Raw genomic sequence first — 17,902 nt, forward strand, 5'->3', positions numbered from 1 at the left:
GGGTAAGCGGTGGAGTCGGGATTAGAATCCAGGCTTTCAGACTCCCGATCCTGGGGTCTTTCCACTAGGCTACACTCCTTAGATATAAATGGGGAGGATTCGGGAAGCAGGATGGCCTATTGGTTCATTCATTTAATCATATTTATCGAGAGTTTACTGTGTACCAAGAAGAGAGGGAGAGAGAGTGGGAGAGGGAGAGGAAAGATAGAGGAGAAAAAGGAGAGAGGGTGGGAGAAGGGAGAGAAAGGGAGAGAGGAAGAAGAGGGGAAAATAGAAGAAGGAGAGAGGGAGGAAAAAAGGGAGAGAGTGGGATGGGGGAGAGGGAAGAAAAGGGGAGAGACAAGAGGAGATAGTGGGAGAGGGACAGAGGGAGGGGAGAAAAGAGAAGGAGGGAAAGAGAGGGGAGGGAAAAAGGGAGAAGGAGAGAGAGATACAACAACAAATTGTACAGTGGGAGAGTACAATATAGCAACAGATAGACACATTCCCTCCTCACAACCAACTCAAAGTCTAGAGAAGCAGAAGCAGCCTTGACCCCAAAGGCCCTACTCAAGAGAGTCCTTTAATGACCCTTTTGATGACCCTGGCAACCTACTCACTGGACCTTGATCTCATCTATCTCACCGCCGATCTTTTGCCCAAGTCCCGCCTCTGACCCGGAACACCTTCTCTCTTCAAATCCGGCAGACAATGACTCTCCCAGACTTCAAAGGCTTATCGAAGGCCCATCTCCTCCAAGAAGGCTTCCCTGACTAAGCCCTCCTTTCATCTTCTCGTACTCCCTTCTGCATCATCCGGACTCGAAAGAGCCCGGGCTTGTGAGTCAGAGGTCGTGGGTTCTAATCTCGGCTCTGCCACTTATCAGAAGTGTGACTCTGGGCAAGTCACTTAACATCTCTGTGCCTCAGTTACCTCGTCTGCAACATGGGGATTAAGCCTGTGAGCCCCACGTGGGACAACCTCATTACCTTGTATCTACCTCAGTGCTTAGAACAGTCCTTGGCACATAGTAAGCACTTAACAAATACCATTATTATTATTATTCATCCCCCCTCCCAGCCCCACAGCACTTATGTCCAGATCCATAATTGATTTAACATCTGTCTCCCCCCTCTAGACTGTAAGCCCAGTGTGGGCAGAGAATTTGTCCATTATATTGTTGCGTGGGACTCTCCCAAACCCTAAATCTAGTGCACAGAGTAAGCACCCAATAAATCCGATTGACTGATTGTGGGACAACACCACAGTAAGGTCCCCAATTATAGTCTTAAAGAAACCACAGTTTCCGTGTCTGGGGAGTCTTTCTAATGTGGTTAAAAACGCATTCTGCTGGAAAGCCCTTTGAGTCACCTGATATAGGACGCAGCTTTGGCCTAGTTTCCTGTCAGATGGGTGAGTCTTGGGTCTGAGGCTTTATTCAGTCAAACAGTCAATCGGATTTATCAAGTGCTTACCATGTGTGGAGCACTGTAAGAAGGACTGGGAGTAAACCATAAGCCAGAGTTGGTAGACACAGCAGGCTCGCAGTCTAGGGGACAGAGATCCCCGCGTGGATGAGTCGATGATATTGTCGGTGGCTTGAGAAGCAGCATGGCGTAGTAGCAAGAGGCCGGGCTTGGGAGTCAGTGGTCATGAGTTCGAATCCTGCCTCTGCCACTTATCAGCTGGGTGACTTTGGGCAAGTCACTTCACTTCTCTGTGCCTCAGTGACCTCATCTGTAAAATGGGGATTAAGATTGTGAGCCTCACGTGGGACAACCTGATTACCCTGTATCTACTCCAGCACTTAGAACAGTGCTTGGCATGTAGTAAGCACTTATCAAACATCGACATTATTATTATTATTAATCCTGGCTCCTCCACTTATCATCTTTGTGACTTTGGGTAAGTCACTTCACTTCTCTGTGCCTCAGTGACCTCATCCGTAAAACGGGGATGAAGACTGTGAGCCCCACGTGGGACTACCTGATTACCCTGTATCCATCCCAGCGCTTAGAACAGTGCTTGGCACATAGAAAGCACTTAACAAATACCATCATCATTATTATTATTATCATTATTGCTCAGAGCCACCGTGTGCTCTCATCATCATCTGCTGGTGGTGTTCCTGTCGGGGCACAGAGTGCAATGACCCAGGGGGTAAGGAAGGACAAAAGGCAGCACTTAGAACAGTGCTTGACACATAGTAAGCGCTTAACAAATACCATCATAATTAGTATTATTATATTTGATCCTGGCTCCCATTAACTGGCTAGAAACCAGATCTCCTGATTCCTCCTTTGGAAAGCAGCATGGCCTAGTGAATGGAGCATGGGCCTGGGAGTCAGAAGGGCATGGGTTATTTTTATTATTATTATGGTACTCAAGTATTTTGTGCCAAGTACTGTACTAAGCGCTGGGGTAGATACAAGTTAATCAGTTTGGACACAGTCCCTGCCCTACATGGGGACTCTCACTTTTAATACCTATTTTTCAGACGAGGTAACTGAGGCCCAGAGAAGTGAAGTAACTTGCCCAAGGTCACACGGCAGACATGTGGCAGAGCTGGGATTAGAACCCAGGTCCTTCTAACTCCCAGGTCCGTGCCCTTGCAACTAAGCCACCCCGCGTCTCTAATCGAATCCCTGCTCTGCGACTTGTCGGCTGTGTGGTCTTGGGCAAGTCATTTCACTTCTCTTGCCCTCAGTTCCTTCATCTGCAAAATGGGGATTAAGACTGTAAGCCCCTCGTGAGACTGTGTCCAACCTGAACTGCTTGTATCCACCTCAGCACTCAGTACAGTGCCCGGCTTATAGTAAGCACTTACCAAATACAGCAATTATTATTATTATCAGGTGGAACATGGACTTTATCCAACCTGATTACCTTGTATCCACCCGAGCGCTTAGTACAGTGCCTGGCACAAAGTAAATGCTTAATAAATTATTATTATTATTATTATTATTATTAAGTGCCATCGAGTTGTTTCCGATGGATAGCGACTCCATAGATAGACTTTCTCCAGCACATCCTGTCCTTTGCCATGATCCGCAACCTTTCTAACGGTTCTTCCGTTCTCGTTGTTATGGTCTCTGTCCATCTAGCTGCGGGGCTGCCTCTTTTACCTTTTCCCTGGATTTTTCCTAGCAGTAGTGTCTTCCCCAGAGAATCAGTCTTCCCGATCACGTGTCCAAAATATGCTAATCTAAATTGAGTTATTTGGCCTTCCAAAGGCCAGTTGGGTTTAATTTTCTTTAAAATCCATTTGTGTGCTTTTTGGGCCATCTATGGTGTTTGCAAAAGCCTTCTCCAACACCACATTTCAAAAGAATCGTTGTGCTTTCTATCGTGTTTTTTCCCCTTCCAGCTTTCGGATCCCTACATTGACACTGGAAACACCACAGAGTTGACAATTTGTATTTTTGTGGCAACTGTTACATCAGCACATTTCATGACCTCTTCCAGGCTCTTCATAGCAAGTCTTCCTAACGTTCATCTTTGGTGTATTTCTTGGCTACAATTTCCTTTATTGTTGATTATCGATCCCAGGAGAGAAAAATTGTCAACTATTTCAATCTTTTCTCCATCCACTACAAATACCACAATAATAATAATAATGGTACAGTGCCTGGTACCTAGTAAGCACTCAATAAATATGACTGACTGATGGACTGACTGACATGGACCATGTCCAACCTGATTACTTGGCATAATAATAATAATTATGGTACTAGTCAAGTGCTACTATGTGCCAAGCACCGTTCTAAGCGCTGGGGTAAATATAAGGCAATCAGGTTGGACTCGGTGTCTGTCCCACATGGGACTCATAGTCTCAATCACCATTTTAATAATAATAACAATTATGGTATATGTTAAGTGCTTACTAGGTGCCAAGCACTATTCTAAGCACTGGGGTAAATACAAGGTAATCAGGTCGTCCCACATGGGCCTCACAGATGAGGTACCTGAAGCACAGAGAAGTGAAGTGGCTTGCCCAAGGTCACACAGCAGACAAATGGCAGAGCCGGAATTAGAACCCATGTCCTCTGTCTCTCAAGCCAGTGTTCTTGCCACTAAGCTATGCTGCTTCAGATGAAGTAACCGAGGCACAGAGCAGTGAAGTGACTTGCCCAAGGTCCCACAGCAGACAACTGTCCTGCAGACAACTGAAGCAGCGTGGCTCAGTGGAAAGAGCCCGGGCTTGGGAGTCAGAGGTCATGGGTTCGTATCCCGACTCTGGCCCTTGTCAGCTGTGTGATTGTGGGCGAGTCACTTCGCTTCTCTGGGCCTCAGTTCCCTCATCTGTAAAATGGGGATGAAGACTGTGAGCCTCACGTGGGACAACCTCATTCCCCTGTATCTCCCCCAGCGCTTAGAACAGTGCTCTGCACGTAGTAAGCGCTTAACAGATACCAACATCATTATTATTATTATTATTATTAACTGTAAGCTTGCTGTGGGCAGTGAATGGGTCTGTTTATTGTTGTATAGTACTCTCCCAAGTACTTAGTACAGTGCTCTTAAGTAAGTGCTCAATAGATATGATTGAATGAATGAAGTGGCAGATCCGGATTAGAACCCAGATCCTTCTGACTCCCAGGTCCGTGCTCTATCCATTAGGTTACTCCGCTTCTCTTCCCTTTCAATCGCTCCAGGCAGGGCACTGTTGGATTTTTAAACCTCTTCCTAGATTCCCTTGCTAGATTATAAGGTCCTTATGGCAAGGAATCTTACCAACGGTGCTTTGCGCATAGTAAACGCTCAATAAATACCATGGAATGAATCAACCAACTCTTAGTACAGTGCTCTGCACACAGTAAGCGCTCAATAAAGGCCAATAAATACCAATGATTGATTGATTATGCAATTCTGTTTATTGCCTAGAGCCCTCATAATTTTATGCAAGTACCGGGCAGAGATTGTGTCTAACCAACTCTGTTTATCCTCTCCCAAGCACTCATTCATTCATTCATTCATTCATTCATTCATTCATTCAATAGTATTTATTGAGCGCTTACTATGTGCAGAGCACTGTACTAAGCGCTTGGAATAGACAAATCGGTAATAGATAGAGACGGTCCCTGCCCTCTGATGGGCTCACAGTCTAATCGGGGGAGACGGACAGACAAGTACAATGGCGATAATTAGAATCGAGGGGAAGAACATCTCATTAAAACAATAGCAGATAAATGGAATCAGGGTGATGTACCTCTCATTAACAAAATAAATCGGGTGATGAAGATATATACGGTCGAGCGGACAAGTTCGGTGCTGAGGGGGTGGGACGGGAGAGGGGGAGGAGCAGAGGGAAAGGGGGGAGAAGAGGGTTTAGCTGCGGGGAGGTGAAGGGGAGTAGAAGGAGCAGAGGGAAAATATACAGTGCTTTGTATGCAGAAAGCGCTCAATAAATACCACCGATTAATTGATTGATTTGGCAACTGTAATCCAAGCCTCTCTCATCGTGAATCATTCCTTCTCTTCTGGCTGCTTGAGCTTGTGAAAATAAGATTGCCAACTGCTTTCTCTTCGAGCAATACCAGTTAACAACCAGATCTGTGCACTATTGCAAAATCAAGCTATTCTTCCCAACACATTTGTTATAAATTTGGAGAGTGCTGCGAGAAGTTTTTGCTTTGCGGTCCATACTCCGAGCATAAACATTCATTGCTTTCGGTTAGATCGTCAACACCCAAGGAGGATTCGACAGACAGTTCTCCAGAAAATCACAATATTGTCAGCGTTTTATAGAGGGCTGGCTCCTTTGAGGATTCTGCAATCTTATCATCCTGAAAACTGCTGATGTTTCAAATTGGTAACCTCTCTACTTCCCGGTCTAATTTTAATATTCTCCTTTTTAAAATCAGCTCTTCCAGATTTCCTTTCTTCCAGAAACACGGTTGTTTTCCAGTGCAGCTGCCAATTATATTTTTGTAGTCAAAATACAGGGTGAGATTGTTATATTCTTTCAAAGCATCAATTAGATTGACCACATTTCAATTCCCCAGTAGACAATTGAGAACACATGCCTGGCGTGATTTGATGTTTTAGTAAATGAGGCATGATTCACTTTATAAAATAAAATTCTCTGCCACATTTACTTTTAGATTTCCAAATACTGGGAGCAGAAACCTAAACTGGGAAAGACTGATATCCAGTGCGGTAGGCCAGTGTCACCAGGGTTAGTCGGGAAGTTGACCATACTTTCTGGCCACCAGGGCAGTTGACCATGGCCTAATGACTAGAGCGTGACCTTGCGAGTCAGAGGACCTGGGTTCTAATCCCAGCTCCACCATTTGTCTGCAGCGTCACCTTGGACAAGTCACTTCACTTCTCTGGACCTCAGTTACCACATCTACAAAATGGAGATGAAGAATGGGAGCCCCATGTGGGAATGTGTCCAACCCAATTTGCTTGTGTCCAGCCAGTGCTTAGTTCAGTGCCTGGAATATGATAAGTGTTTAGCAAATCCCACTGTTATTTTTATTATTATTATCATTGGCACCAGTGGTAGGTCTAAAGTTGGGCAGGGTCAATAATAACATGCCCTGCACTGTACTAAACACTGGGGGGGATACAAGCAAATCGGGTTGGACACAGTCCCTGTCCCACATGGGGCTCACAGTCTCACTCTCCACTTTACAAATGAGGGAACTGAGGCCCAGAGAAGTGAAGTGTCTGGCCCAAGCTCACACAGCGGACAAGTGGTGGACCCGGCATTAGAACCTATGACCTTCTGACTTCCAGAACTGTGCTCTAGCCACTAGGCCATGCAGACGCAAGTACTAGCTGGTGTGGTTAACCTGTATCCCTGGGCATCAGTGCTATACAGAAGGACCTGTGTTCTAATCCCAGCTCTGCCGCTTGTCTGCTGTGTGATCTTGGGCAAGTCACTTCACGTTTCTGAGCCTCAGTTCCTTCATCTAATAATAATGATAATAGTGATATTTATTCAGCGCTTATTATGTGCCAAACAGTGTTCTTAGCACTGGGGTAGATACAAGGTAATCAGGTTGTCCCACATGGGGCTCGCAGTCTTCATCCCCATTTTACAGATGAGGTAATTGAGGCTCAGAGAAGCGAAGTGACTTTGCCCAAGATCATCCAGCAGACAAGTGACAGGGCCGGGATTAGAACCCACGACCTTCCGACTCCCAGGCCCGGGTTCTATCCGCTACACCATGCCGTTTCTCCTGTCTGTCTAATGGAAAAAGCTTAGGCTGTGCCCGACCTAATTTGCTTGTATCCATTCGATTTGCTTGTGTTTTCCCCATTGCTTAGTACAGTGCCTGGCACATACTAAGCGCTTAACGAATACTTCTTGTTCCAGGCCCCTGTTTGGGATGTGATGGGTGTGAACAGATTGTAGGACAAGTCCAGTCCCTGACCCCTAGACCCCGTTTACAATCTGTGAAAAGGAAGGCCTGGCAGCTCTCTAGCCTGTAAACTTGTTGAGGGCAGGGATCGAGTCTGTTTATATTGTTTTAGTCTACCCTCCCAAACGCTTAGTACAGTGATCTGCACACAGTGAGCTCTCCATAAATAATTACGGTACTTGTAGAGTGCTTACTATGTGCCAGGTACTGTTCTAAATGCTGAGGTAGATACAGGTAAATCAAGTTGGACACAGTCCTTGTCCTGCGTGAGGCTCCCACTCTTAATTCCCATTTTACTGATGAGGTAACTGAGGCTCAGGGAAGTGAAGTGACTTGCCCAAAGTCACACAGCAGAAGTGTGGTGGAGCCAGGGTTAGAACCCAGGTCCCCCGTCCCCCTTCTCTAGGCTGTGAGCCCGTTGTTGGGTAGGGATTGACTCTTATTTGTTGCCTAATTGTACTTTTCAAGCGCTTAGTACAGTGCTCTGCACACAGTAAGCGCTCAATAAATATCACTGAATGAATGAACCCAGATCCTTCTGACTCCCAGGCCTGTGCTCTAGCCACCAGGCCACGCTGCTTCTCGTAAATACCATGGATTGATAGGCAGGGGATTTCTGAGGTTTAAGTGGACAAGATTGGCAGGTTACTTTATTCCGTCTCATCTAGATCAATCCATCAAAAAATGAGTCTTATTGGATGCCACTTGTCTGTGGTGTGACCCTGGGCAAGTCACTTAGTCCTCTGTGCCTCAGTTAAGACGGTGAGCCCTAAGGGAGACAGGTACTGCGTCCGCCTTAACTGTGTTGTATCTACCCAAGCACGTAGTACAGTGCCCGGCACGTAGCAAACGCTTTAGCAAATATCATAGAAAAAATTACAGAAGGTAGGAGATAGGATCAGTAAATTAATCTGAATTTCAGGGTGATTGTGTCTACTTCAAGTTTATCTTGGCGTGCTTTCATTCTGCCCTCTCTTCTGCAAGCAAAATTATTTCTCTACCCTTATCGACACCCACGCCCATCGCCCTCGCCAGTTGTTCCAGATGTTTAACTCCCTTCTCAGCCTCCCTTGTCCCCCCACCTCCTTCATCCCTTGCCCCCAGTGAGCTGCCCACCTACTTTATTAAGAAAATTAACACCACCAGTGGTGAGCTCACTAAAATCGCTCCTTTCCCTCCTCTGTCCATCCCTCACCTGCCCCTTCTTCAATTCTCCCATCTTTCCCAGCGGTATCTCTAGAAGAAATTTCTTGCCACCTCTTCAAATCCACCCCCTCCGACTGCACAACCGACTCTATCCCTTCACACCTTATCAAAACACTTGCCCCCTCCCTTCTTCCCATCCTAACAGCCATCTTCAACCATTCGCTCTCCAGGGGCTTCTTTCCCTCCCCATCCTAAAAAAAACCTCCCTTGACCCCACATGTGTCTCCAGTTATCACCTCCTACCATAGAGAAGCAGCGTAGCTCAGTGGAAAGAGCTTGGGCTTGGGAGTCAGAGGTCGTGGGTTCTAATCCCGACTCCGGCGCTTGCCAGCTGTGTGACTTTGGGCAAGTCACTTAACCTCTCCTTAGTTCCCTCATCTGTAAAATGGGGATTAAAACTGTGAGCCCCACATGGGACAACCTGATCAGCTTGCATCCCCTCAGCGCTTAGAACAGTGTTTTGCACATGGTAAGAGCTTAACAGATACCACCATTATTATTATTCCTCTCCAAACTCCTCGAGTGGTTAGTCTACACCCGCCACCTCAAATTCCTCTCCTCCAATTCTGTCCTGAATGCCCTCTAATCTGGCTTCCGTCCCCTTCACCCCACAGAAACCGCCCTCTCAAAGGTCACCAGTGATCTCCTTCTTGCCAAATCCAACGGCCTCTACTCCGTCCTAATCCTCCTCCACCTCTCAGCTGCCTTCGATACTGTGGACCACCCCTTTCTCCTGGAAACGTTACCCAACCTTGGCTTCACTGACACTGTCCTCTCCTGGTTCTCCTCTTCTCTTTCCGGCCGTTCGTTCTCAGTCTGCTTCATGGGCTCCTCCTCTGCCTCCCACCCACTAACCGTGGGGGTCCCTCGAGGTTCAATTCTGGGTCCCCTTCTGTTCTCCATCTACACCCACTCCCGTGGAGAACTTGTTCGCTTCCATGGCTTCAACTACCACCCCTCTGGGGATGATATTTGGCCCGCTTCTGTTCTCCATCTACACTCACTCCCTCGGTGAACTCATCCGCTCTCACGGCTTCGACTATCATCTCTACGCAGATGACACACAGATCTACATCTCTGCCCCTGTCCTCTCCCCCTCCCTTCGGGCTCGCATCTCCTCCCGCCTCCGGGACGTCTCCACCTGGATGTCGGCCCGCCACCTAAAACTCAACATGACCAAAACTGAGCTCCTCATCTTCCCTCCCGAGCCCGGTCCTCTCCCTGACTTCCCTATCACCGTGGACGGTACGACCGTCCTTCCCGTCTCTCGGGCCCGCGACCTCGATGTCATCTTTGACTCGTCTCTCTCGTTCACCCCACACGTCCGATCCGTCACCAAAACCTGCTGCTCTCACCTTTATAATATAGCCAAGATCCGCCCTTTCCTCTCCATCCAAACGGCTACCTTACTGCTTCGGGCTCTCGTAATATCCCGGCTAGATTACTGTGTCAGCCTGCTCTCTGATCTCCCCTCCTCCTCTCTCTCCTCGCTCCGGTCTATTCTTCACTCCGCTGCCCGGCTCATCTTCCTGCAGAAACGCTCTGGGCCTGTCACTCCCCTTCTTAAAAACCTCCAGGGGTTGCCTATCGACCTCCGCACCGAACAAAAACTCCTCACTCTTGGCTTCAAAGCCATCCATCCCCTTGCCCCCTCCTACCTCTCCTCCCTTCTCTCTTTCCACTGCCCACCCCGCACGCTCCGCTCCTCCGCCGCCCACCTCCTCACCGTCCCCCGTTCTCGCCCGTCCCGTCGTCGACCCCCGGGCCACGTCCTCCCGCCGTCCCGGAACGCCCTCCCTCCTCACCTCTGCTAAACTAATTCTCTTCCCCTCTACAAAACCCTACTTAAAGCTCACCTCCTCGGAGAACCCTTCCCAGACTGAGCTCCTCTTTTCCCTCTGCTCCCTCTACGCCCCCCTTCACCTCTCTGCAGCTCAATCCTCTTCTCCCCCCTTTCCCTCTGCTCCTCCCCCCTCCCATGCCCTCCCCTCAGCACTGCACTCCTCCGCTCAACCGTGTATATCTTCATTACCTTATTTATTTTGTTAGTGAGATGTACATCACCTTGATCCTATTTATTTGCCATTGTTTTAATGAGATGTTCTTCCCCTCGATTCTATTTATTGCCATTGTTCTTGTCTGTCCGTCTCCTCCAATTAGACCGTAAACCCGTCAAAGGGCAGGGACTGTCTCTATCTGTTACCGATTTGTCCATGCCAAGCACTTAGTCCAGTGCTCTGCACATAGTAAGCGCTCAATAAATACTATTGAATGAATGAATGATATCCATATCTGCATCTCCAGCCCTGATCTCTCTCCCTTAATCTCTGCAGTCTCTCTTTTCCTCCTGCCTTTAAGACATCTCCACTTGGAGGTCCTCCCATCACCTCAAACTTAGCATGTCCAAAACAGAGCTCCTTACCTTCCCACCCAAATGCTGCCCTGTCCTGGACTCTCCCATCACCGCAGATGGCAACACCACCCTTCCCGTCTCATAAGCCCATAACCTTGGTTTTATCCTTGACCCGTCTCTCATTCAACCCACGTATCCAATCTTCACTACACCCTGTCGGTCCCAGCTTCACAAATCACTAAAATCCTCCTTTTCCTCTCCATCCAAACTGCTACCATGTTAATATAATCTCTCATCCTATCCCACCTGGATTACTGCATCAACCTCCTCGCTGACCTCCCAGCCTCCTGTCCCTCTTCACTCCAGTCCATATTTCACTCTGCTGCCCAGATCATTTTTCTACAAAAATATTCAGACCGTGTTTCCCCACTCCTCAAGAAACTCCAGTGGTTGCTTATCCACCTCTGGAAGAAACAAAAAGTTGTCACCATTAGCTTTAAAGCTGTTATTCACCTTGCCCCCTCTTACCTCACCTCCCCTCTCTCCTACTACAACCCAGGCCGCACACTTTTCGCTCCTCTAGCACTAACCTTCTCACTGTGCCTCCATCTTGTCTACCTCGCTGCCGACTCCCGGCCCGTGTCCTGCCTCTGTCCTGAACGCCCTCCCTCCTCAAATCCCACAGACAATGACTCCACCCGCTTCAACGCCTAATTGAAGGCCCATCTCCTCCAAGAGGCCTTTCCGGACTAAACTTTCTTTCCCTCATCTCCCACTCCCTTCTACACTTCCCTGCCTTGCTCCCTTTGCTCTTCCCGACTCCCAGCCTCACAGCACTTATGTACATATCTGTAATTTACTTATTTATATTAATGTCTGTCTTCCCCTCTCTACTGTAAGCTCATCAGGGGCAGGGATTTTGTTCATTTATTGTTGTATTTTCCTGTCCCAAGTCCTTAGTTCAGTGTTCTGCACACAGTAAGCTCTCAGTAAATCTGAATGAATTTTATTGAGTGCTTACTATGTGCAGAGTATTAGGATCCCGGCCCACACAAAGCTTACGATTTAATGGGGGAGACAGATACTAAACTACTTTTCACATGGGGAAAGCAACCAAGTAGTCGTTCCCTTAGGATCATAAACCAATTGGTTAATAGAATTTATTGATCGGCTGTGGGGTGCCGAGCATTGCACTAAGCATTTGGGAGAGCACAGTAGACTCAATAGACGTGATCCTAGCCCTTAGAGAGCTAACCGTCTTCTGTGTGCAGAGCACTGCACTGTATGTTTGGAAGAGTAAAAAAAGAGTTAGTAGATGTGATCCCTCCCTTCGAGGAGTTTACCACCCACTGTTTGTGGAACACTGTCCTAAGCACTTGGAAAAGTCCAGTAGAGTTTGCACTCGGAGTGGGGAGATGATGAAGCACCTTGGCTAATTATCATAATAATAATAATGGTAATAATAATTGTGGTATTTGTTAAGTGCTATATGCCAAGCCCTGTTTCAAGCTCGGGGGTGGATACAAGGCCATCGGGTTGGACAAAGTCCTTGTCCCCCATGGGACTCACACTGTTATCCCCATTTTCCAGGTGAGGTAAGTGAGGTCTAGAAAAGAGAAGTGATTCACCCAAGGTCATACAGCAGACGGGTGGTGGAGCGGAGATTAGAACCACCGAGGGCTCAGGCCCGGGGACCGCCCAGCGTCACCCTCCCTGGAGTGGGGCCGCGTTCACCTCTCTGCGTTTCTCCCCCCGGGGCAGGAAACTGCAGCACCCTGGGCTTGAGCTACTGCAGCCATCCCACCCAGGAGGGGACCCTGTACCCCAACTTCCTGGGCCAGAAGAGCCGGGCGGCGGTAGAAGCCAGCGCCGAGTACCTGCTCCTCAGCGTCCTGCCCGGCCTGCTCCGGGGCCGATGTGACCCCGACCTGCGGCTGCTGGGCTGCTCCGTGCTGGCACCCTCCTGCAGCCGGGGCCGGGCACGGAGGCCCTGCCGTCACACCTGCCTGGCCCTCAGAAAGACCTGCCTGGCCGCCTTCGACGCCATCGACATGGCCTGGCCCTACTTCCTCGACTGCGACCGCTTCTTCGTCGGAGAGGAGGAAGAGGGAGGATGTTTCGACCCGCTGGCTCAACTGAGAGGTGAGCACCGCCACTGGAAACTCAGCAGGGGCCAGGAGTCCGTCTGGTTACTGCTCTAGGGGATGGACTGCTTTGAAACCAGTGGTGAGGAGTTCCTGTTTGATGCGGAGGTGGATGGGCAACCACTGGAAGTTCTTGAGGATTGGGGAAACGTGGCCTGAATGTTTTCGAAGAGAAATGATCCAGGCAGCAGAGTGAAGTATGGACCGGAGTGGGGAGAGACGGGAGGCTGGGAGGTCAGCAAGGAGGCTGATAAAATAATCAAGATGGGATAGAGTAATTGCTTGCATTAATGGAGTAGCAGTTTGGATGGAGAGGAGGGGTAGAATTTAGCAATGTTGAGAAGGTTGAGAATGCTGACAGGATCTAGTGATGGCTTGAATGTGTGGGTTGAATGAGAGGAGTCAAGGATAAATCCAAGGCTCCAGGCTTGTGAGACAGGAAGGATGGTAGTACCGTCAACACTGATGCGAAGTGAGCGGGAGGACAGGTTTTGGGTGGGAAGATAAGTTCAGTGTTAGCCCTATCAAGTTTGAGGTGACGGGAAGACATCCAAGTAGAGCTGGCTTGAAGGCAGGAGGAGATGCGAGACTGCAGAGAGGGAGAGTGATCAGGGCTGGAGATGGAGATTTGGATGTCATCAACATAGAGGTGGTAATTGAATGTTTTCCAAGGGAGTGGGTGTAGATGGAGAATAGAAGGGGACACAGAACTGAACAGTGCTCTGCACATAGTAAGCCCTCAATAAATACTATTGAATGAATGAACTTTGAAGTACCCGCCCCCGCCCCCCACCCACAGTTAAGGGGTGGGAGGCAGAGGAGAAGCCCACGAAAGAGACTGAGAATGAACGGCCAGAGAGCTAGGAGGAGAAGCAGGAGAGGACAGTGTCAGTGAAGCCGAGGCTGGATAATGTTTCCAGGAGAAGGGGGTGGTCCACAGTGTCAAAGGCAGCTGAGAGGTCAAGGAGGATTTAGGATGGAGTAGAGACCATTGGATTTGGTAAGAAGGAGATAACAGGTGACCTTTGAGAGGCTGAGCTACTTATCTTCCCTCCCAAACTCTGTCCTCTCCCTGACTTTCCCATCACTGTGGCCGGCACTTCCATCCTTCCCATCTCACAAGCCCGCAACCTCGGTGTCATCCTTGACTCCGCTCTCTCATTCACCCCACACATCCACTCTGTCACCAAAACCTGCCGGTCTCACCTTCACAACATCGCCAAGATCCGCTCTTTCCTCTCCATCCCAAATGCTACCTTGCTGGTACAGGGTCTCATAATAACCCGGCTGGATTATTGTGTCAGCCTTCTCTCTGATCTCCCATCCTCCTGTCTCTCCCCGCTCCAGTCTATGCTTCATTCCGCTATCCGAATTATCTTTCTACAGAAACACTCTGGGCATGTCATTGCCCTCCTCAAAAATCTCCACTGGTTGCCTATCAACCTTCACGTGAAACAAAACTCCTCACTACTGGCTTCAAAGCTGTGCGCCTCCTTACCCCCTCCTACCTCACCTCCCTTAGCTCCTTCTCCATCTCAGCCCGCACACTCCACTCCTCTGCCGCCGCTCACCTCCTCACTGGGCCTCGTTCTCGCCTGTCCCACCGTCGACCCCTGGCTCACACCCTACCTCTGTCCTGGAATGCCAGTGACCTCCTCACATCTTCCAAAACTAACTCTCTTCCCCTCTTCAAAGCCCTACTGAGGGCTCACCTCCTCCAGGAGGCCTTCCCAGATTGAGCCCTCCCGTTCACTTTACTCCTCCTCCCTCCCATTGCCCCTACTCCCTCCGCCTGCTCTACCCCTTCCCCTCCCCACAGCACTTGTGTATAATTGTACAAATTTAGACACCGTACTAAGCACTAGGATCAGTCAGTCAGCAAATCGTATTTACTGAGCATTTACTGTGTATAGAGTACTGTATCAAGTGCCTGGGATAGTACAGTACAACAATATAACAGACACATTCCCTGCTCATGACGAGCTTATAGTCTAGAGAGGAAAGTGGACATTAATACGAATAAATAAATGATGAATATGGACATAAGTATTGTGAGGCTGGGAGGGGGGATGACTAAAGGGAGGAAGACAGTATGACCCAGAAGGACGGTGAAGAAGAGAAAACGAGGGCTTAGTCAGGGAAGGCCTCTTGGAGGAGATGGGCCTTCGATAAGGCGTTGAAGTAGGGGAGAGTCATTTTCTGTCAGAAATGAGGAGGGAGGGTGTTCTAGGCCAGAGGCAGGATGTGGCCCAGGGGTCGGCGGTGAGACGGTCGAGATGGAGGCACAGTGAGAAGGGAGGCATTAGAAGAGTAAAGTGTGTGGGCTGGGTTGAAGGAGGAGAGGGGCAAGGTGAGGTAGGAAGGGGCAAGGGGATTGGGGGCTTTAAAGCCGATGGTGACGGGTTTCCGTTTGATGCGGAGGTGGATGGGCAACCCCTGGTGGGTCTTGAGGTGTGGGGAAGCATGGTGGGATAGAGACAAGATCATCGGGTTGGACACAGTCCCTCGGCCTACATGGGGCTCACGGTCTCCATCCCCTTTTTACAGATGAGGGAACTGAGGCCCAGAGAAGTTGGGTCCCACGTGGTGCATGATAGCAGTCAGTCAATCCATTTGTGTCTACTGAGTGCTGCCGTGTGCTCTGTACTAAGCCCTTGGGAGAATAAAATCCAGCAGAGTTGGTAGACGCATTCCCTACCCACGCTGAGCTTACAGTTTAGAGAGGGAGGTAGAATTAATAACAATAATCGTGACAATAATTAGGGGACAGCATGGTGTAGTGGAAAGAGCCCAGGCCCGGGAGTCAGAGAACCTGGGTTCTAATTCCAGATTTGCTGCTGGTCTGCCGTGATATCTGGGTCAAGTCACAGGTTTGGGAGACAGACTACGTGAGGTCTAATCCCGCCTCCTCCACTTGTCTGCTGTGTGACCTTAGGCAAGTTGCTTCACTTCTCTGGGCCTCAGTGACCGCATCTGAAAAATGGGGATTAAGACTGTGAGCCCCATGAGAAATAACCTGATTACCTTGTATCCACCCCAGTGCTTAAAACAGTGCTTGGCACATAGTAAGCACTTAACAAATACCATTATCAATATTATTATTATTTATTACTTCACTTCTTTGGGCCACAACTATTTAATCTGTAAGATGCAGATTAAATAACTGTTCTCCCTCCCCCTTAGCCTGTGAGCCCTGTGTGGGAAAGGGACTGCATCTCATCTGATAGAATTGTATCTCCTCCCGGGGCTTCAATCAACCGTATTTATTGAATGCTTTCTATGTGCAAAGCACAGTATGAAGCTCTTAGGAGAGTATATTACAACAGAATTAGCAGATATGTTACCTGCCCTAAATAGGTTTACCCTCTAAAAGGGGGTCCACTCAGTAAAGAAATCATTTGTATCTAACGAGCACTTATAATAATATTAATAATAATGATGATGATGAAGGCCATTGTTAAGTGCTTAGTATGTGCAAAGCACTGTTCTAAACTCTGGGGAGGATACGAGGTAATGAGGTTGTCCCACGTCAGGCTCACAGTCTTAATCCCCATTTGACAGATGAGGTAACCGAGGCAAAGACAAGCTAAGTGACTTGCTCAAAGTCACACAGCTGACAAGCAGCTGAGCCGGGAGTTGAACCCATGACCTCGGACTCCCAAATCTGTGCTCTTTCCACTGAGCCACGCTGCTTCTCTTATAGTGTGCAAGACACTGTACTAAACTCTTGGGAGGGCAAAATATAACAATACAATATACCGAGAAGCAGCGTGGCACAGGCCTGGGAGTCAGGTCATGTGTTCTAATTCAGCTGCCACATGTCTGCTGTGTGACCTTGGACAAGTCACTTCATGTCTCGGGGGCCTCAGTTACTTCATCTGGAAAATGGGGATAAAGAGTGTGAGCCCTATGTGGGACAGAGGCTGTGTCCAACTTGACTACCTTGTATCCACCCCAGCTTGGCACATTGTAAGTGCTGAAGAAGTACCATAATTATTATTATTATGCAACAGACACATTCCTCCTCTATTATTACTATTACTATTATTACCACTAGTAATGAAAATTTTGGAAAGCATTACTGAATGCCTGGAATGACGTTTCATCTCTGATTTCTGAATCTTTGGGAGGAAATAGTTTTCTTTTGTGATAAGGTAATAATCATCATCATAATAATGGTATTTGTTAAGCACTTACTAGGTGCCAAACACTGTTCTAAGCATTAAACAGTTGGGGTGAGGGTCTGGGGGCCAGGTGGGGAACAAAACTTCTGGTCTTGAGAAGCAGAGTGGCTCAGTGGAAAGAGCCTGGGCTTGGGAGTCAGAAGTCATGGGTTCGAATCCCGGCTCTGCCACTTGTCAGCTGTGTGACTGTGGGCAAGTCACTTCGCTTCTCTGTGTCATAGTTACCTCATCTGTAAAATGGGGATTAACTGTGAGCCTCACGTGGAACAACCCGATTACCCTGTATCTCCCCCAGCGCTTAGAACAGTGCTCTGCACATAGTAAGCGCTTAACAAATACCAACATCATTCTTCTTCTTATTATTATTCTGGTCTCTATCTGAGGCCTTTAACACTCTTCTGGACTGTAAGCTCGTTATGGACAGGGAAGTACTCTCCCAAATGCTTAGTAATAATAATAATAGTATTTGTTAAGTGTTTACTATGTGCCAAGGCTGTTTTAAGCACTAAAGTAGATACGAGGTAATCAGGTTGGACACCGTCTCTGTCCCACAGAGGGCTCACCATCTTAATCCCTATTTGACAGATGAGGGACCTGAGCCCCAGAGAAGCAATGACTTACCCAAGGTCACACAGCAGTCATGCCACAGAACCGGGATCCAAA

The 17,902-nt window shown here is 48.4% G+C and overlaps 1 protein-coding gene across 1 annotated transcript in view; it reads left to right on the top strand.

Moving 5' to 3' along the window:
* CPZ (carboxypeptidase Z) overlaps positions 1-17,902 on the top strand; it is a 66,833-nt gene that overhangs the window by 14,147 nt on the left and 34,784 nt on the right. The window contains exon 2 of the mRNA XM_029062193.2: positions 12,673-13,053. Within this exon, the coding sequence (XP_028918026.1) occupies positions 12,673-13,053 (381 nt within the window). The remainder of the gene's footprint in view (positions 1-12,672; positions 13,054-17,902) is intronic.

This window comes from Ornithorhynchus anatinus, chromosome 4 (genome assembly GCF_004115215.2).
Source record: "Ornithorhynchus anatinus isolate Pmale09 chromosome 4, mOrnAna1.pri.v4, whole genome shotgun sequence".
Classification (NCBI taxonomy): domain Eukaryota; kingdom Metazoa; phylum Chordata; class Mammalia; order Monotremata; family Ornithorhynchidae; genus Ornithorhynchus; species Ornithorhynchus anatinus.